Genomic DNA, 15320 nt, shown 5'->3' with positions numbered 1-15320 from the left:
ACCTGCTTCAGCAAACAGAATTTCCAATGGAGTCATTAAAATGTTACCTGCGTTTGTAGTATTTGCTTGTACTCAGTGCGATTGGATTCAATATGACTTTAGAAAAGATATAACGCTACCAACTGAATAGGGTAAGAGCTGATGAGAATATTCTCAGCCTGAAACAGAGTTCATTGACAGTACTAAATGTGGAAACTGCCAAGTATTTTGTGATTGATATTAATATATATTATATAATGAATACATTTAAAAAATATTTTTTAAACTTCTAAAACATACATTCTTGTCAGGTTATAAATATACATCCTGTCAAGATGTCTCTGTGAATTCTTGGGTCTTTTACTAGCCTTCAAAATGTTTCATTTGTTCATACATTTGTTTGTTTAACAAATGCTATTATGGAACCTTTAAAAAAAAAATAGGAGTATTCAGGGTAAGGAAATAAATCTCAGTCCTTAATAAAGTTGTATGCTATATTTAGGTAGAATAATTATGCTCTACTGATTCCCTTTAAAGAAATATTCTAGTCTTCAAGAGGTTTTTATTTGACTGTGAGATAGACTACATAATCATTTTCACAATCCACGATATAAGCCCATCTTAGAACATTCTTTCATCAGAATAATATCTCTTTATTGATACCTTAAAATTTGGCTTTTCAAAGAAAGTTCTACAAAGATAGATAAATACAAAAAATAAATTAAAAAACCCAGAAAACCTTGCTTCTCACCAGCAGTTATTAAAGCTATTTCTTTGAATTAAAAAAAAAAAAAATCTCAACTTCAACTCTCAAATAATCATTCCTGGAGCAATTATAAGTGAAACTATTACCTCTTTAGTTTTTATGGAACCTCTCACTTCTGTTCATTACCCTTGACATCCTCACCTTTACTCCACTCCTCAGAATCTACTTTATGACCTAATGTTAAGTATGATTTTTACCCTGCCCAGAAATGTTTAACTTACCACCCAGGAGCCTTCTCAGGAAGCATAACCTACTTCAGCATCACCCAGGCATATATGCAGCACATAGCTTTCACCCCCAAACCTTAGGCTTCTTCTTATTGGTTAAAATCTTCCTTGAAAAAGATGACGAGAAATGATTGGCCTGGATTAATACTGTAGGCCCCACCCAGCCATTAGCACAGAAGAACCTGAAGTACTACATCAGCTAGTAACCAGGAGTAAACCATTAATCCTTTTAGACAGGAAGACAAAGTTTCTTTAATTCATAAGGGGAGTTGGATTGCTCAACAGCAATCATCCAACAAAATATGAGCAGTGCTTCAGTCTGAGGCTAAATAAATTGAATCTTGCCATCTCATTTCACATGATTCCTAGAGACCTCCTATTGTTCAGGATATGCAGCAAAATATAGGCCTCCAGAGATAATTTCTAATACTTTGTAACTAGACAGTGGTATTTGAGATTATTTTATCTTGCTTATAGCAGATATTATCTTGATTCTTCTCTGCACAGGAAGTGAGCAGATTGAGAGTATGATCAACGATTTATTGAAAATATTTCTACTTAATGGGAAAACTCTTTCAAGCAGAAATCAAACTATGGGTAAGTTTTCCAGCGGCACTGCTAAATGACCTTTTTGCCTCCACCTGGCAAAACGTTTTTATCAAAACTGGTTTTTGAGTTTTGTTGAGGGTAAGGTTTTGCTCAAATCTGTGAGGTGGTGATTATTAAGACAGCACAAACAATTCCTCTGTGCAGGTTCTGTCACTGGTTTTCAATCGGGATGACTGAAGGAGTCCTGCTCATGTTTTTTTGGAAACTATTCAAGTGATTTCCAGTTGCCTGAGCAGCAGAGTTGTGGTGTAATATAGACATGAGGAGCAAGTCTCTGGGGTCAGCATGCTTGATTCACATCCTGGCCCTGCCACTTCCTATCTATGTGAACACTGGTTAGTTAGTCTCTTTGTGCCTTTCACTTTCTCATCTGTAAAATCAGTTGTGAATAATGCTGTGTTGTAGACTCATTGTGAGGGTTAAATGAATTAATTTTATAAAGGGTTAATGTGCTAATTTTAGAAAGCACCGGTTTGTACTTAGTGCTTGCTTTTACTATATCGGCAATATTTACAAGTTACTGATAACTTTTGCATCCAAGATTCTGGGGTGAATCAATAGAGATTGGTATAGGTACTATGCCTGTTAAAACAGGGGGAAAGGTGGGTTGGTGAACAGATAGCAGATTATAGAAAGGAGTCTGGAGATACCTCAGTAAAACCCCTCAGAGGCTCTTAGTCAGGTAACTGTCATGCTAATCAGTCAGGCTGATGTCATGAGGCTGTATCAGAAATTGAGACAGAATTACAGGTACCTATAACTCATTTTGCTCTTAAAGGCCACTGGTACAAGGCATTTATCTGTTCAAGAAAGGGTTCTGACTTTCCATATGGTAGGTGTAGGGAGTAGTCTCATTTCAGACTCACCACCAGCTGGGTGGTGCTGGTTATTTAGATCAGCTAAGATGAGGCTGGGACTCAAGACAAGTCTATTCACCGGCCTTGTAGCGGAACTGGGAACTTACTTGCAGTTATTTCTGCCACTTCTAGTCTCCCTTTCCTTCAACTGTTCCCTCAACTCTGGCCCTCTTTCAGGAGCCCATCTATTTATTCCTCAACCTTTTCCCTCTACCAAAGACTATGAATGCCTCTGATAGCCATCAATTTCCTCTTTCCTTGCTGACTGACTACTTGACTACAATGTAGGGTGAATTGGTTTTGGTCTTAGTCTTACATCAACTAGACATTTTCTCGCTAAGCTTTTTATCTCTAACTGTGAAATGAAAGTCTTTGTTCTCTATTAAGGGGATTCAGACATTCTGGAGCAGATGGGAGATGGTTTGGGGTATATGGATGAAATTATTACACCATCCATAAACCAACCTTGAAAGGCCTTTCAGACAGGTGGGTAAGGTAACAGGGGGAAACTGTCCGGAGGTACTGTCTATCTTTTCTCTTGTCCTCCTTGACAGGGCTCTTGGGAAAAGGCAGCTAGGGGATAATCTGGCTATGACATTGGACATCTATTCCTAGAAGGGTTAGCATTTCATGAAATTTCCATGTTCTCCATGCTATAACCATCCTTTATATCTCACATTTTTTCTAGCTCTAAAAATACTGATTCTAACCTCTCCGTCCCCTCCCCTTTCCCCCAGGAAGTCTAAGGTACACAATAGGCCATGAATAAATGCTATGAATGAAGACACTTTTGGTTAAAAGAATTTCTCTTTAGTAGGATTAGAAATAATATTAAGGTGGGGTTGATGATATCTGAAAAGCTTATGGGTGTTGAACTTTCAGAAACAATGCTCATACTTCACAAAGTTTTCTTATCTTTGGTTTTTGGGGTCTTTTTTCTTTTTGAGATAAAGATGGGGCCTTGTTAACATCACAGGTCTAGTCACCAAAATGGAAGGTCTTGTTGGGTGTCTTCCTTGGGAGACAAATGGGAGCATCTGGTACTTGGGCACATATCTTAGTGAGTACTTCAAAAGCCGGGGTCACAAAGGAGATGACTAGCATCATGGACATTTACAGCTTTCAGTGTGTCCCGTTGACTTGGCGCAATGAACTGTTCTTGGACCAAATTACGAACTGGCTACAAGGTATCCCAGGCTGACACTCCAGTACCTACTGGGGTTCAAAGAGTCTCCTTAAGGTGTGAGTTTGGTCCAGAAGATCCATAGCCAATACAGATGTGTTCTAAATCTACTAGGAGATGAAAAGTGTCAGGGACTCTCACTGAGACAGCTGGCTGTGGAGTGCCTTAGACCTGAGCAATAATCATATTTGTAAGATATGTAGAAATGTTGTGGACAGTGTGTGGGAGTATAGCATGATATTTACAAACAATGACTATGATTTTGATGAGAGTGTAATTCCTAATACAATCACTCCCTAATTTGGTGACCTTAGGAAGTTACTTAATCTCTCTCAGCTTCAGTTCCTTATCTGTGAAATTGAGCTAATAAAATGGAAATAGTAGTAGCAAACTCAAAGGATTGATAACAGTATCAAATTTCATAATAAATGGAAAGCACCTAATTTAGTGCTAACTCTCAGCTCTCAGTACATATTAATCCTTTTTTTTTTTTTTTTTGGTGTGTTTGGCAGTTCTGTGTTCTCAAGTGACACAAATATTTTTGTATTTATTTATCTCCTGGTATATTCCTCCATTCAGTTACAGAGAGTCAGAATTTTGTAGTTGGAAAAAATTTTAGAATTATATGATTCTATTTTTTTTAATTTATCAACTGAAGAGAATGAAAACTGGAGAGGCTGAATAACTTACACTGAGCCACTACTTCTTAAGGTTTGATAATCTCTTTAACAATTACCAACAAGGATAATAAATAACGATAGCAAGTTATGTTTAAAACGTGTTTTCTGGTTTTCAAATTACTTTCCCACTCATTATATGTAACTTGGTCCTCCAGCACTTTTGTAAAACATGCAGGATAGGTTTCTTTATCCTTGTTTTGCAGATATGGAACTTAAGTTCCCATTAGGTAACTTTCTAGGTCGTGTGGCTTGTTCTTGGCTAGGCAACATTAGAATTCAAATCTCAGAGTTTAGGCTCCTAAACTGAAAAACTTTTCATGATGCCTTAAAAATCCTCATTCATCTCAGATCCCTGGGTTTCCAGGTATATTTGTAGAGCTCATAGGGCACTAGAATTAAAAGGGATGTTAAAAATCCTCTGGTTAGCTTCCTCAATGAAGTCTACAGAGATAAGATGACTTGGCCAAGGTTGATAGCTCTATTGGTGGCAGAGTGGAGACTGGACTTCTTGTTTCGTGTTTCCACCAGGTCATGATGAAAACTCCCTTTTTAATGCTATTTATAAAAGGAGAAGAGGAGGGGGTATCAGTGTGATCCCAAGCTAGGGGATTTTATTGCAAGAGATCCTAGAAGGAGAAGAAATAGAAGGGTCAAACTGTGACATTTGGGGAACTTTATGGCCTATGGTTGCTTGTAGGGTTTCTGTGAACATTGTGGACCTATGGCTATTATTAGGAAAATCATATTCTATTTATTCTTTGGACTGAGGGGTCCTTATCTTTGACACCTAATTCTCTAGAACAAGGGGGCCAGAGTCAGGAATATGGAGAGAGTGTCTGGGTGTTGCATAGGGGCAGATGCAGGAAGAATAAAGACATTATATGTGGCTGGAGTTATCCTTATGCTCTATTCATTAGAAACCTCAATGTGAGGACAGAGGAAAGTGAGGAACCCCAACAATGGTTTATCACTTACACAGCATGGTGGATAAATTAACCGTACACATTTATTGAATTCAGTGAATGAAATGATCTTCCTCCAGAACGCTGAAGGAAATTACAGTTGTGTCCACCATGTGCCCCAGTGGTATAACCCTAAAAACTATAAAGCTGGAACACTCAGGCAAGCGCATGTTCAAATGTCCCTTTATCAAACTCTTCAACTTCACCTTCCCATGTAGAGGAAGGCATGCTACTATATGGGTCTAACAGGATTTTGAAGCATCTGATGATAAGAAGTCCCAAGAAGATACACAGAATCCCAACAAAAGCGAAGCCAGTTTTTTGCTCCAGAGTCAACGAGAAAGCTGACACTTCATTGACACTCATCTTAGCTGAAGAGTTGCCACAGTAGGTACTACTCATTATTCACTGTCACATCATTTTGGCTCTTCAGAATTCCTGCTGGAGTCACCTCTTGGCCTAGATACAAAATTGGACTCAGTTTAGTTTTATCCGTACATGGTATTAGGTAGGTAATTGTTTTGTAAAATCTGGCAGTTTTCAAACTCTCTTGACTTAACTCACAAAAGATATATGAAAACATTATCAGATATGGATCAGGATCAAATTAGTATTAGAGATGCTACTTCTGTTATAGTAATTAAAGAATTGCCTTTGTGGACACACAAAACTATACCTATGCACACTAAATATAAAATCAAGTATGAAGGGGAATAGTCAAATAATTAACCCTAAAAGCATTTGATTCATTGCGAGATGGTTAAGTCATTGCTTCTTTGACCCAAGTTGTCATCTAATTTTCATTTCATTTTTGCATGTATCAATAAAACTATCAATAATTATAGGGTGTAAGCTGGTCAAGCTCTCTAAAGTCCGTGTTTTAAGGTCTATCTCCAATGCCATTTTGTCTGATAGGTTCTGATCCTTTTAAATAGGTGTAATATCTTCTTTCTTTTTCACTCCCCTCCTTAGCTTTTAGACTTATGTTCTTGTATTTTCTTTTCCACTACCACTTCATACACTAAATGCTAATTTCTTAAAAAGAGAAATTGTGTTTTTAAAATTATGTTAAAAAGAGCAGTACCCAACATAGTAGCTTGCAAGTAACAAGCTGCGGTAGTTGTGGACCATTAACCATCTCACCACCATCTCCATTGGCTCTCACACCCTAAATAGACATAAAATCCAAGTTAAACAGCATGTTTTCTATGAAATTCAGCTGCAAGTCAAGCTCCCCAGACCCCTTGCCAACCAGATTCCCACTATCTCTAAGCTCCTACTCTACTGAGAGTCTAAAACTACAGCAAAAGTGTTCCAAAAGTGTGCGTTGAATTGAAGCAAAATAGATTTTTCCACTTGCTGTCTTAAAGTTAATTAAATTAACTAATGAAAAATCAAGATTAGTTAATTAAATGGTTACTAACCCACAGCTGCCCTTCTTGAGAGGACTGTCACCAAAAAGCTTGTCATCCAATAACTGAGAATAATAGACTGCTGGTGTTTTTGTCTTTGTTGTTGCTTCTTTTGATAATTTTAAGAACTGTGTTTATTAAAATGACAGACCCTTCAGGTTCTTTGGGGTTCAATTTTCAGAAAACAACTGAGACAGAACAAGGAATGGGAGGTAGGGAGTGGAGAAAGGGAGTGATTAGTAAGAACAAGCCTTGTAGCTTTCAAAATTGTTCACCAACTTATACTCGAGTTAATATCAAACAATATTTATTTCATACTGGTTTGGATTACAAAAAAGCTCTGTCTTCAAACCTTAAGTGTTAGAAATATTCAGTACATTGTGGGATATGCTGGTTATTTGACTTTTTTGTTTAATAGAAGGAAAAAATGTTGTTTCAACCCCATTTGTTGAATTTCTTTACACCAAATCATTTTTCTACCCTAATAAGTATGGTATACTGAATATATTTTAATTTTTAAAAATGTCAGATCACTTAAGTGTTTCAGAGTGATTTTTCTGAAGATTGAGCTCTTGTTGTACAATTTACCCTGTAGAAAGTAGGGGAGGCTGGACTGAATATCTAATGACCTTGGGACTTAACTAGAACTTTTTTTTCTGACCAAATCTTTAGTTTTATTGCTTTGTCATTTAAAGGTCTTTTGTTGAGATTCATACACCCTCTGGTTCATTTTTTTAATGGGTGGACAAACTGAAAAGAAGGATATTTCTACATGGAGATGCTGGATCAACCATTTGACTGATTCAGCCAAGTAACTTGTTGAATTTTTTTTTTTCACAAGAGCCATGACCTTGCTAGGCTATACCATTTGACTATTTCCTGGGACATGTAGGTAAGAAGAGGCAATAAGCCTGGTTTACTGGTGGACACAGTAAACAAACTCCCTTCAGTGAAGGACTTGTTGCCCAGCACGTGGGAGGGCTACCAGCCGATAATCTTCAGCTGCTAGCTCCTTCCATGGATTGTCTCAATAGCAGAGAGCTGCCTCTCTGTAACCCAAGGTTAACCCAAGGTTACTTCGCTTCCAACAGCAAACAGTTTTCAATGACTGATTAATGTGAAAATAAAAAGGCCTGGCCATCTTGAACTCTGAAGAACCATTCTAGGGAGGGAGACGCAAGAGGGAGAAGATATGGGAATATATGTATATGTATAGCTGATTCACTTTGTAATAAAGCAGAAACTAACACAGCATTGTAAAGAAATTATACTCCAATAAAGATGTTAAAAATAAATAAATAAATATGTAAAAAAAAAAAAAAAGAACCATTCTAGCTCTAGAGTTCATCATGGGGAAAACCAAGGCTGTTCTTTCATCACAGTTCAAATTCTGCCCACTCCTGCTTAACTCCCCACTCTTCCACAGGTGTTGAGCCCAAGGGCACTACTCAGTAAACATCCTGCACACTACTCTCTGCCTCAGAGTCTGGTTTCTGAGGAACCTAACCTGCAACAATTGGTATCACTATAATTAAAACATCTGGGCAGTTTTAATGATCTGAGCATTTTTCGGCTAGTTCATTTTGCCACCATGCAGAAATAGCCTAAACTGAGTATAGTTATGATATTAGCTAAATTTATTTACATGTTTTTTAAAATCATGAAGTAGACATGTACACAGGGTCATAACTGATCATTAGAAGACTTAAGTCAGTTGGCTCTTAGCTTGTGATTAATCCACCAGACTCTGTTATTCTTATAAAAACCCACCAACTGACCAAACAAACCAAAAGAGACATTTTCTAGCTGTAGCAACAAAACACGTGACTCATTTTTCACTATTAAATTAAAACAAGGTATTTTCCTACTTAGAGATACAAAATCCCTTAAATTTTATATTACTATTTGTCTAACATGTGGCAGACATACGTTATATGTCTGTCATACGTTAAAACACAGCATAATGTTTTGTTCCTAGAGTCTTAGGCAATCTGTGAATTGAATTACTTATTTTAATGGAAAAATAACTACTCCTCAAGCAGTTACCACAGTTTCTGGCATGTTGTAGGTATTTAATAAATATTTGAATTGAATTAAACTAAATTTATTGAAAAATATAATTTTTGATGAATAAAGTTCTGGTTTTAAAAAATCTAATTTTTAAAATTCAGAAAACATATTTAAAATGAAATGAACAAGAAAACTTTGATTTAAAAAATATCAGCTTTGAAGATACACATTAAAATTCAGCAGCTCATTCAGAGTTCAATATTTCTGGTTTTTTAAAATAATTGATTAATATAGCATTCCCAGAAAGACTCAAATGATTTGTAATATTCAAAGGTAGGGAAAGTAGATCTTTTCTATCAGCCTTGTTAGTTCCCTTTTATTATCTATGGAAAGGTATGTAGCCATCATATTATTTTGGCGTTTACTACCAGGAAGTAGATAGTTAAATTTTGTATTCAATCCGAATGCCTTTGTTAGCTTAAGACTTCTGGTATAATTATCCCTTCTTCCCCTGACTTTGCCTTCTTTATTACTTGGCTGCTCTGGTTACCCTTAGCTAAGAAGGGTAAGATACTTCAAAGATACTTAGCTAAGATACTTCAAGAGCTTTTGCAATTGGGTAGGAGTACAAACAATGAATGGATATACGGAGCCACTGTTAGTAAATGAATAAAGTCACCATTTTTTATACTGTCTTGGAAGAACAGATAAATGGTTGTCTTGTGGCTAGTTTATAAGCCCTCTTTGGCTATCTATTGTTGGTACCAATATAAATGAAATGCAGGACAAAAACTGGGAGCTGAATGAGGTTAAGGTATTATATAATAATGATTATAGCAATTACATTTTAGTTATTCATTCATCCAGTATATATATTGAATATCTGCTCCATGTCAGCACTGTTTTTGGTCCTGGATTATAATGATGAACTACAGAACAATGTGCGCCTGCCATAATGAATGGAGGAGGAGACAGACTCAATTATTTTTAAAATTGTCTACCTATCTATCTATCTATTATATATCAGGTAGTCATAAATGCTACGAAAGACAGCAAGCAAGTTAAGAGGAAAGAGAATGATAATGAATAAAGGGCACTTCTTTAATTAAAGAAATCAGCAAAGGCTTCCCTAGGGAGATGACATTTGACCTGAAGTCTGAATGATGTCAAGAAGGGAGCCATGGAAATATCTGGAGGAAGAGCATTGAAGTTTGAGTTTTGCAAAGGCTTTGAGATGAGAGGATTTCATACACAATATGTTCAGGTAAAGAAATTGACCAATAACACGTTAAACTCCCTACTTGTACAAGATGGTTTAATGGTATCAGTTGACAAAGAAAAGGCAGAAGTACTTAATCTACTTCTGTCTTTTTAACCCATGTAGAATGCTCTTTAGAAATGACCCCAAAATCAAACAATAAAAGGAGACAAGAAAGTAGTAGAATAACGGTTAGCTGCATTAGATGAGTTAAAACTCCCAGGATAAGATGATTTATAACTTGATGAGCAAAAACCTTTGAGAAATACCTGACCATGAGAGTGCTGCCAGAAGTATGGACTTGGACAGACAAAGTCTCAATTTTCAGAAAGAGCAATGGGAAATTGTGAAAATTATATATTGGTAACTTGGAATTAATCTTTGTTACAAATCCGTAATTAATTATATTAATTAATTAAGATTAATTTAAATGCTAATTTGTTAGCACTTAAGAAGTCACTAAAAGTTAAGATGAGGTTAATAAGAAGTAATGCCAAATTCACTTCTTTTTTGGAAAGTTTACTACTAACATGGAATATCAGGGAAATAACATCGACATGGTTTAGTTGATGCAAATAGCACAGCAATGCATTTAACAGTCTCCCATGATATCTTTTTTGGGGAAGATGGTGAGATATGCCTGGATAATATTATTTTTATGGAGAGTCATAGTTCACTGAAGTATCCTAATAAAAATTGGGCTCTGTAATCATAGAGACAGCTCTCTAATGTAGTATCACAAAGGTCTAACTCTATCTACATCCTCTTCAGTGTTTTTGAACAGTAACTAGGTTGAAGACATTGAAGTGATGATTATTAAATTTGACACAAGGCGGGTCTGAAAACTATAAGTTAGCTCACAGAATCAAGATTCAAGACAATTCTGATGACTGCAATTCTGGATTGAAACCTGAACATAAAATTTAATTTAAAAAAATTTTAATAGAAACACTTCTCAAGTCCCATATTTAAGTGGGAGGGAGGGCGATACACCAAACTTAGATGGGGGACACTTGACCTGGAAGTTCATGTGAACAGATGTTTTATTAATATCTTAAAAGGAATAACTTAGACTTTTATATTCATCTTAAAATTCTACCTTACACCAAAGGTGAAAACAAAATACAAGCCAAGGAGAACACCTGAAAGGGTAGTACTCAAATGCTGAAAAAAAAAAGTCTGGCTATTGCTGCAGGCATTGTGTCCACACAAGCGAATAAGTAAAAAGCTAAGCAATTGCCTAACAACATGTTCAGAAAATAGATACCCTTGGGAATTTAAGCCATATATGTAGTGGTTAAAATACCAGTATTTTCAGGCCTAAATTTTTCAAATATTTGCCCAAACTTTCCATTTTGCTTGCTCTATTAAATGAACGACTTGTCTCATTTCAACACCGAGTCTAATGTTTTTGAGAATATACTGCTTAAGTGTGCTGAGCTTTGCACCTTTCAATTAATATAGAGCATAATATGATATAAGAGTAATAACAAAATATTAAGAATCAATAGAGGTCTTCAGATACAACACTGATTTCTTCATAATTAATAAGGTATCCAAAATTACTCGACAGCTGTGGATAAAAGATACATTTCTTTCACTTTCTCTAATCTCTGGAACAGAAGCAAAAAAAAAAAAAAAATTAGCAGGTTCTGAAAAACAGACATTTTTTTTTTTCTTAATACTTTTTTTTTTTAAATTTATTTATTTTTGGCTGTGTTGGGTCTTCGTTTCTGTGCGAGGGCTTTCTCTAGTTGCAGCAAGCGGGGGCCACTCTTCATCGCGGTGCGCGGGCCTCTCACTATCGCGGCCTCTCTTGTTGCGGAGCACAGGCTCCAGACGCGCAGGCTCAGTAGTTGTGGCTCACGGGCCTAGTTGCTCCGCGGCACGTGGGATCCTCCCAGACCAGGGCTCGAACCCGTGTCCCCTGCACTGGCAGGCAGACCCTCAACCACTGCGCCACCAGGGAGGTCCCAAAACAGACATTTTAATGCCTACCTCAAAGGGAAAATATCATCTTAATATCCTGTTTATAGGGAAATAGAAAATGAAGGAAATAGGGGAGAATTTAGACCATGAAGTTACAAAACTAAATAAACCCTTATGAGAAAAAAAATTTGAGAATAAAGAAATGAATTTTCAAAATAAGAGTAGAGTGTAAAATTATGTGGTAAAAGTTATCTTTAATATGCTCTGCCACAAAAAATGGGTAAAATTATCAACATTGTACAGTTTAAATATCAGTGTCTATGTGTGTTTTATGATTGAAGTATTTAAGTATATTTCTGTAGTACTACTGCAAATGATAAAATATTACCTCAAGCCGTGTTAACTGGAATCAATGTTTAGGTATTCTAGAAATGAGAAAATGAGTTGAAAGCACATTATTTCCTTCATGGCAATTGTCAGGAACTGGGATTTCTAAGTTCTGATGAGTCATAGGATTGGGCCAAGGGTATACCTGTAGATACCAATAGGCCCAAATCTCACTGAGCTGCCTTGTAGTTAGTAACCAATAAATAAGCAAAAACAGTCTTTCTATGACCAGTCATACAAATCATACTATTGTAAGTAGTCAAGCAAAGATAACAGTATTTTTACACCTGATTTATAGACTTTCATATACATGAATGTTATGTGCGATTTTTTTTTCTGTGAAATAAGTTTATTGATTGGATATATAAAAATTTACTTTTCAGAAACATATAGTCATTTAATCATGCAACAATGTGTAACTGCAGAAACCAATATTGAAAAGTATGTGCCTATTAAAAAAAAATTCCTGTATTTTATTTTAATAACAGGTTTTTTTTCTCCTGTTTATTCATCTATTAATAATATTCCAAACAATATATCTAAAATAACTATTATAGTGGAATATGGTGTTCTAGATGAAAACTATTATGATACTGGTCATTAGATATAATAATCTCTAATGCTAATGATATGAACATTCATAATTTAATGAAATGAGACATATAGGAAAACCCAAGCTTAAAAAATAATGAATTCTCCCATATACACACCCCTTCAAATATCAAGATTATTAAATCCCATTAAAAGAGGAAAAAGAAACATTATTGAGGCCACATCTGCACAGAGCTAGTTAGTAATTTGGAATGGAATATGTTGGAATCAAAGGAAAACCTTAAATAACAAACCCAGATGTCGTCATCATGATGAAGTGCATAAATTTCAGGCCTCCCCAGGAATCCAAAACCTTGAGATATGCCAAAATCAACCTCCCCCCAACCTTTCAGATTTCAACCTTTAGAGAATTTCCCTCTTAAGAGAATCTTTGAATGGCTCCTCAAGGACTCTGACATTCCTTTTTTTTTCCCAGAAGCACTGGAAACCTGGTCTGAAAATTCTCAAAATGTCTCACTAGAGAAACCTGGACTGTCATTATCATTCTGCCTTGTTTGTCTCCAGTTCTCTTTGGACATATTAAACTTAAGAAGCATAGAAACCACCTACCAAACATTATGGAAGAAACATCAGCAAGCACACAGCACATCCACTTTTTTTTTTTTTTTTTCTTTCCTTTTGTCAGCAGCATCAGCAGAAACATGAGGGCTCTTTCTTCTTTAGAATTTGAACTCAGCAGACCTACAGACTCCTTCCCCCTCTCCTCCCTCCCCACCTCCTTTCCTGCTCCCCAGCTTCAGAAATACAAGAAAAGGAGACATGCTCTTCATCTGGACCTGCACTAGAATCCTGTCAGTTAATGCGAAGGGTAGGGGGAGAAAGTTACTCCGCAGGGAGAGGCGTCTCACCGTCCATGCTTGTTGCCATGGAGATGAAGTCCAGCGAGTAGATATAAGTGTTGGCAGGTTTGTCTGTGTTCGCTGATCGGTTCGGTAACAGTGTAAAAGACGTGTCCTGGGGAACCTGCGTGGAGTCACAGTACCGCGGTTAGCGCCTTACTGGCCTACGTGTCTAAATGTCTGTATCTGTCGATGAGGGGCAGAAGACGTGGGCGCCCGCGAAGTACGTGTGCGCGCGCGAGTTATATTTGCAGGAAAATGTGCACGGATCTCTTCCATGTGGCAGTGTGTAAATATTTGCGCGCGCGTGTGCGTATGTGAGGGCGTCTGACCGTGTGTGTCTGTGAGAGAGAGAAGCGGTGGGAAGTGAGAGGGGGTAGGGAACCGGCCACGGCAGCAACAGGCTCCATAGTCTTCAGCTCTGCAAAAAAATTTAAGAAGGCTCATTTTCACTCATATCACACTTGCAGGTTAGCAATCGGAGTTCATCACCTGTTTGTCTTTCTAAGGCAGTGGAGGTGTTAATTAATGTATTGTTAAAATACTTGTTTTCCTCTTCTGTCTGCATCAGTAGCTGTGCCGCGGGCATTTTGTTGTGCTCGGTGACTGCAGTCTCAGTCGAGGAGTAGGCAATAAATTCCTACGTCTTTCTTCTCATCCTATAAAGGAAAGACGTGGGTGACGGGTGTATTGGTTTAACTGGGGACCGCATGCGTCATTTGGAGTTATTTTCCCCTACCCTTCGCCTTGCCTATGCAAACCCAACAGCATCCCCTCCTCTTCTTAGGAGTAGGTGCCTAGGCGCTGTCCGTAGTGCTGAAACGTTGCGTAGTATGACCTAGCTCCCACAGACGAGCTGCAAGACAGCAAGCGAGGAACCCTCCGATAAAGCCCACAGGAAGTTGTGAGACACGTTTTCTGAACGGTGTTGAATATTTAGAAACCAAACCTAAACCACATTGAGAGCAAAACAAAACAAAACAAAGACAGGCAAACAAACTCAGTTGTAAGGTTCCGGTTCTATAGTATCTTTGGATACTATATCCAGAACCTACAAGTTGCAAACACTTGTAGATTCCTTTAAAACTTAATCATTGACTTTATGAATTATTAACTATTCAGAGATTGGGAAAAGTGTAGATGCAGAATTAGGTCATTATTCATGTAAAAAAATGCTGAAAACAAGTAAAAGTGTGCTATAGTTCAATAATAAAGTGAAGACAAACTTTATGTTCATTTAGCGTATTTACTAAGGAAATTTCATGGTCTTACAAAAAATGCGCAATGTATGACTGTGAGTTCATACAAGACTATACTCAAAAAAACTTACTCTTTTTCATTTAAAACTATTAAACACCCTATAATATAGGCCCACCAAGGAAGAGAGTGGAAGAAGTGTCTTCTTCTGGGAACATGTTCATTGCCATGGTTTTATTGACTCTTTTTTTAAGCTTGCTAAGGGCCACATCCATTTTTGGTACTATATACTAGAGCAGTGCTTCTTGAAATTGAATGTGAATCCCCTGGGAATCTTGTTAAAATGCAGGTTCTCATTCAGTAACTGTGAGATTGGGTCTCAGATTCTGAATTTCTAACAGCATCCCAGGTGA

General features: G+C 37.0%; 2 protein-coding genes and 1 long non-coding RNA gene across 6 annotated transcripts in view; 1 reads left to right on the top strand and 2 right to left on the bottom strand.

Moving 5' to 3' along the window:
- Window positions 1–983, bottom strand: part of SLC12A1 (solute carrier family 12 member 1) — a 92506-nt gene extending 91523 nt beyond the window's left edge. For both annotated transcript variants that reach the window (XM_068551082.1, XM_068551073.1), the window contains exon 1: window positions 967–983. The gene's annotated coding sequence lies outside the window, so the exon portion shown is untranslated. The remainder of the gene's footprint in view (window positions 1–966) is intronic.
- The window catches only part of LOC137769351 (uncharacterized), a 141837-nt gene that overhangs the window by 118592 nt on the left and 7925 nt on the right, over window positions 1–15320 (top strand). For 2 of the 3 annotated variants that reach the window (XR_011074954.1, XR_011074955.1), the window contains exon 11: window positions 1480–1569. This is a non-coding gene — a long non-coding RNA (uncharacterized lncRNA). Of the gene's footprint in view, window positions 1–1479; window positions 1570–13286; window positions 14200–15320 lie in introns of those variants that run through there. The other variant, XR_011074949.1, reaches the window with a different exon arrangement.
- On the bottom strand, window positions 5420–13828 carry CTXN2 (cortexin 2). The gene is made up of 2 exons (XM_068551142.1): window positions 13720–13828; window positions 5420–5722 (listed from the first exon to the last, which is right to left on the bottom strand). The coding sequence occupies exon 2, from the start codon at window positions 5663–5665 to the stop codon at window positions 5420–5422; it is 246 nt and encodes an 81-aa protein (XP_068407243.1). The 5' UTR covers window positions 5666–5722; window positions 13720–13828.

This window comes from Eschrichtius robustus, chromosome 1 (assembly GCF_028021215.1).
Source record: "Eschrichtius robustus isolate mEscRob2 chromosome 1, mEscRob2.pri, whole genome shotgun sequence".
Classification (NCBI taxonomy): Eukaryota; Metazoa; Chordata; class Mammalia; order Artiodactyla; family Eschrichtiidae; genus Eschrichtius; species Eschrichtius robustus.
The sequence above is the reverse complement of the archived record's forward strand: the minus strand, read 5'-3'. Positions and strand labels throughout refer to the sequence as shown.

Excerpts from the sequence above, each read along its gene's own strand:
- CTXN2 (XM_068551142.1), bottom strand. The coding sequence starts at position 5,665 with ATGAGTAGTACCTACTGTGGCAACTCTTCAGCTAAGATGAGTGTCAAT.